At 53.7% G+C, this 5572-nt stretch overlaps 1 protein-coding gene across 1 annotated transcript; it reads right to left on the reverse strand.

Moving 5' to 3' along the window:
- Positions 1-818: 818 nt before the first annotated feature.
- LOC123053668 (peptide methionine sulfoxide reductase A2-1) lies at positions 819-2201 on the reverse strand. Its single transcript, XM_044477186.1, has 2 exons — positions 1782-2201; positions 819-1208 (listed from the first exon to the last, which is right to left on the reverse strand). The coding sequence occupies exons 1-2, from the start codon at positions 2088-2090 to the stop codon at positions 972-974; spliced, it is 546 nt and encodes a 181-aa protein (XP_044333121.1). The 5' UTR covers positions 2091-2201; the 3' UTR covers positions 819-971.
- Between the last annotated feature and the right edge of the window lie 3371 nt (positions 2202-5572).

Here is a 5572-nt window from a genome sequence, read left to right on the forward strand (position 1 = left end):
CCCCCACACAACTCCCGAAGCTCGTCTCCCCTCTCAACCTCGAAGCTGCCATCGGGCACAACCAAAGGGCGCAACACATGAGTAGTCTGCAACATAGGCGGCGTCAGGGAGAGCCCACCCAGTGCATCCTCCGCTCGCTCCATGAAGCTCTCCCTCCACAACATCCAACCTTTTATGGAGTCAATGACAACACGCAGAGGCTAGACAGTTTTCTCAAGCTGAAAGAAAGCTATACTAAGGAGCTCAGAGCGCAGCAGCTCGGCCTGCCTCTCCAAAGTGGGTTGGATCAAGATATTCGTAGAGACAATAGCACTCTCGTGCTCGATGACCGTTCTCAAGGAACTGATAACACCTAAAAGAGTCTCAACAATCCGATGCACGGTGACCAGAAAAGCGACATCTGTAACATCTACCAAGAAGCCAAGCAGGGATGGGACGGGGAGCCAAAGCAGGGGCTACTCCTGTGGAAGCCCCGCAGTCACCCCCGGCTGCTGCTGCTGCTGAAGCGTCGTCCACGACTCCTGCTACTGAAGCTCTGTCCACGACTCCAACTGCTGAAGAGGCGCCGTCCTCAGCTCCTGTCGACACTGCAACGGGTCTTGACTCGGAGTGACCTGTTTCGTGGAGCTCCCTTGCCGACGAGGAAGAAGACGAGGATGATGATGATGTGATGGCCCCACGGACGCTGTCGCCGGCTATCAAATCCTCAGTTTCGGCCGCTCGGCAGGGCGTGGTGTGTGATGCGGATACGTGTGGAGGTTGGCAGAAGGGGCTGCCGCGGCGCGATGTGCAAACACCAAAATAAAGTATAGATCATCGAGCAAACAAAGTGCCAGACCTCACCTTAAAACGCTGCACGAATGGGTTTGTTTATTGTAACAACAACAACAGTCAGGTAGACGGTGTCCTTTATGATGCTACTGGCAATGCAGCACCAATAGCTTAGGCGGTCGGGGACGGGGGCAGTGGTTTCAGCCGTAGCAGCGGATGGGGTCGGAGCAGCGCTTCTTGGCGGACTGGCCGCCCTTCTCGAGGTACTGCTGGTGGTAGTCCTCGGCCGCGTAGAACCTCCTCGCCGGGAGGACCTCCGTCACGATCTTCTCCTTCCACTCCCGCTGCTTCTCCGCCAGCGACTCCCGCGCCTGCCGCTCCTGCTCCGCCGTGTAGTAGTAGATGCCCGACCGGTACTGCGTCCCGACGTCGTTGCCCTGACGTGCAACGAGAAATTAATTAGTAGGGGTAGCTTGTAAACGATGTGCGGAGGCCAAATGCTGCTAACATGTAGAGTAAAACCATAGCAAACGGGGAGACACTGAAGATTTTTGTAGCTATCTCAGATCAACAACTTGAGGGAACTCTCAGAATTTGTGCATATCGTGAGTAGTACAGTTTATGAAAGGAGACAGTAATGTGGACAATGCATCGGAAATCTCATAGCATAGAAGTGTGTAGTGAATGTTCCTATCTGCCGAGGCAATACAATGATCCATTGTATCATCACAAGAAATCCCCTTTTGAGATTGAAATCGTCTACTTTATCTTAAAAGCATTTCATTCCGAAGATGTAGAATATTCGCTCCTCTGTATTATTAACAAGCCAGATATTACACCAATCAATGAGAATAAGTCAACCCCCAAAATCCGTACCAGGTTCATTGAACCTTGCAACACCGGCGACGCGATCGGCGCGGAAAGCCCCCAACGGCCGCCGCCGGTCTGGCCGGCACACTACGCGCTCCAACTTACGGCGAGAGCAGCGGCAGAGGCATCACATGACGTACCTGCTTGTTGAGCGTGGTGGGGTTGTGCTTGGCCCAGAAGACGTCGAGAAGCACGGCGTAGGGGCACTCCTTGGGGTCGTAGTGCACGCGCACCACCTCGGCGTGGCCGGTGCCGCCGCCGCACACGTCGCGGTAGGTGGGCCCGTCGAGGTGCCCCTGCGAGTAGCCCACCTCGGTGCGCGCCACGCCGGGGAGCCGCTGGTACGCCAGCTCCACGCTCCAGAAGCAGCCCGCCCCGAACTGCGCCAGCTCCAGCCCCTCGCCGGCCGCCGCGTCGGCGTCCGGGCCCGACGCGCCGGTGCTCGACATGGTGTTGCCCGTGGTGGAGGGTGGACTTTTCAAGGATCGGTTGATCTGTTGTTAGAGGGGACGGGCGCGCGGGTCTGGATGTCCAGGTTTTGTAATAAGGCCTGTCGAATTGAGTTTTGTTTTCAGGGCAGGGATTATCAGGGGGCGGTGAGAAGTGCGCGTGTGGCCACTTGCGCCGTGCGAAATGAACGGTGCGAATCCGTGGTTCGATGCGGTCCACGATTCCGACCGCATTGTTCACACATTCATGGCTTTGGCTTCGTAATTTCAGGTCAATACTATTAAAGCTTTAGGCCATGTTCGGTTAATCCCCTCACCATAGGGATTGAAGGGGATCGGGGAGGTTTTAGGGAAATTTTGACTTGCAAGGGTTTGAATCCTTTTCAAACCTCTCCATTCCCTGCCTAACTGAACAAGGCCTTACCGGGTCGTGAACATGCTTTGGCTCGATGGGAATGAAAATAAGGGTGAGAATCTCTGCCAAAAAGATCAAAGAGGGAAAGTAAAACTCCAATTGAATGAGAAATGCTGCTACATAGTCTTGTACCAAGTTGCCCATCTTATCTGACATGTCCATTGGATATCATGTGCTTAGAGAGATGAAATCACATTCCTTAGAGCATCTGCAACCGGACTTTGCAAACCCGGCCCACAAACGTCCGCGGGCACTGATCGGACACGTCTCAAATTAGCCATTCTGCATCCGCCTCTCTCATATTTCATCCCCTAGATCCATACAAAGCATGCAAAACAAATCTTACATACTACCCCAGCTATCCTCGTCGTTGAAGATGTCCACGACGACGGTGCCGGGCGGGTAGGAGGGCTCCGGCTCATCCTCCTTCTGCTTGACCTCATCCATGTAGGCGAACATCTCCGCCTCCTCCGCGGCTTCTTGCGTCTCCATCTCTTGCCGGTGACAGCGTCTTGCCTCCGCAGCCGACTCCGACCGGAGGGAATCGAGAATGGCCTGCTGCTCCGCCTGCAGATCCCCGTCGCCAGGGTCCCCCACATCCTCCTCCTCCGGCTCATCCCCCTCCTCCTCAAAGTCCTCCTCCTCGTCCTCCTCCAACTCCTCCTCCGGATCCACCGCATCTCAGCGACAAAGCTCTAGTATGGACACTAGGGTCAATTGACCCCAATGCCTTCCAATATTTGAAGCTAGTTTTTTTTTTGAGGGGGTAAAGCCACTTTATTCAAACTCCACAGAAGTGGGATACAAGTTTGGTCATGCAGCTGGCCAAGCCACACATGACGCCCCTAAGCTAAAGACAGAGCAAACTTAGCTAACTTATGAGCTTCGAAATTACATGATGACTTTCAAAAGTAAAGATACAAGAGAGTGGTGACGATCTAGAGATAATTTCCGTGATGATGGCTCTGTAGGGTCCTTGGTTTCCTTTGGCAATGTCCCCAATCACCTGCTTGCAATCAGACGACAACTCAAAGTGTTGAATATTGAGATCTTCTGCTAATGCAATGCCCTCACGACATGCCATCGCCTCGAGTGTGGCTGGATCCCAAATTCCTGGAATGACAAGTGCCGAGCTACCCAAGAACAAGCCCCGGCTATCCCTACACACAGCTACGGCTACTCCTCCTCTACGGGTGCGTACTCCTGCATCAACATGAATTTTGGCATATGTTGTTGGAGGTGCCCTCGGCCTCTGTATCGATGTACCTGTCCTCACCGTATCAGCCCGTGTAGGATTTGGGGGTACGGATAGCTTCCAAGTCTGCAATAAACCGAGTGATGAACATTTGTATTGCATGTGGTGTTTGGAAGATAGCCTCATGAATGGCCTTTCGTCGAGATGTCCATATTGCCCATAGGGTCACCGCCATTAAGACGAATTTTGTTGGGAATCGTAGCATAATTTCAAATTTTCCTACGCTCACCAAGATGCATCTATGGAGTGTACAAGCAACGAGGGGAAGGGAGTGCATCTACATACCCTTGTAGATCGCGAGCGGAAGCGTTCCAATGAACGTGGATGACGGAGTCGTACTCGCCGTGATCCAAATCACCGATGACTGAGTGCCGAACGGACGGCACCTCCGCGTTCAACACACGTACGGTGCAACGACGTCTCCTCCTTCTTGATCCAGCAAGGGGGAAGGAGAGTTTGATGGAGATCCAGCAGCATGACGGCGTGGTGGTGGATGTAGCGGGTCTCCGGCAGGGCTTCGCCGAGCTTCTGCGAGAGAGAGAGAGAGAGGTGTTGCAGGGGAGGAGGGAGGCGCCCAAGGCTGTAGGTTGCTGCCCTCCCTCCCCCCTTTATATAGGCCCCCTGGGGGGGCGCCGGCCCAGGGAGATGGGATCTCCAAGGGGGGGCGGCGGCCAAAGGGGGGGAAGGGGTGCCTTGCCCCCCAAGGCAAGGGGGAAGCTCCCCCCCCTAGGGTTCCCAACCCTAGGCGCATGGGGGGAGGCCCAAGGGGGGCGCCCCAGCCCATTAAGGGCTGGTTCCCTTCCACTTTCAGCCCACGGATCCCTCCGGGATGGGTGGCCCCACCCGGTGGACCTCCGGGACCCTTCCGGTGGTCCCGGTACAATACCGGTAACCCCCGAAACTTTCCCGGTGGTCAAAACTGGACTTCCTATATATAATTCTTCACCTCCGGAACCTCTCGTGACGTCCGGGATCTCATCCGGGACTCCGAACAACTTTCGGGTTTCCGCATACATATATCTCTACAACCCTAGCGTCACCGGACCTTAAGTGTGTAGACCCTACGGGTTCGGGAGACATGCAGACATGACCGAGACGCCTCTCCGGTCAATAACGAACAGCGGGATCTGGATACCCATGTTGGCTCCCACATGTTCCACGATGATCTCATCGGATGAACCACGGTGTCGAGGATTCAATCAATCCGTATGCAATTCCCTTTGTCAATCGGTATGTTACTTGCCCGAGATTCGATCGTCGGTATCCCAATACCTTGTTCAATCTCGTTACCGGCAAGTCTCTTTACTCGTACCGCAATGCATGATCCCGTGACTAACGCCTTAGTCACATTGAGCTCATTATGATGATGCATTACCGAGTGGGCCCAGAGATACCTCTCCGTCACACGGAGTGACAAATCCCAGTCTCGATCCGTGCCAACCCAACAGACACTTTCGGAGATACCCGTAATGCACCTTTATAGTCACCCAGTTACGTTGTGACGTTTGGCACACCCAAAGCACTCCTACGGTATCCGGGAGTTGCACGATCTCATGGTCTAAGGAAAAAATACTTGACATTGGAAAAGCTCTAGCAAACGAAACTACACGATCTTTTATGCTATGCTTAAGTTGGGTCTTGTCCATCACATCATTCTCCTAATGATGTGATCCCGTTATCAATGACATCCAATGTCCATAGTCAGGAAACCATGACTATCTGTTGACCAACGAGCTAGTCAACTAGAGGCTTACTAGGGACAGGTTGTGGTCTATGTATTCACACATGTATTATGATTTCCGGACAATACAA

The sequence above is a fragment of the Triticum aestivum genome, chromosome 2D (genome assembly GCF_018294505.1).
Source record: "Triticum aestivum cultivar Chinese Spring chromosome 2D, IWGSC CS RefSeq v2.1, whole genome shotgun sequence".
Lineage (NCBI taxonomy): Eukaryota > Viridiplantae > Streptophyta > Magnoliopsida > Poales > Poaceae > Triticum > Triticum aestivum.

Excerpts from the sequence above, each read along its gene's own strand:
- LOC123053668 (XM_044477186.1), bottom strand. The coding sequence starts at position 2,090 with ATGTCGAGCACCGGCGCGTCGGGCCCGGACGCCGACGCGGCGGCCGGC. Across the intron at positions 1,209-1,781 it reads CCACCACGCTCAACAAGCAG|GGCAACGACGTCGGGACGCA; the intron begins GTACGTCATGTG and ends GTTGCACGTCAG.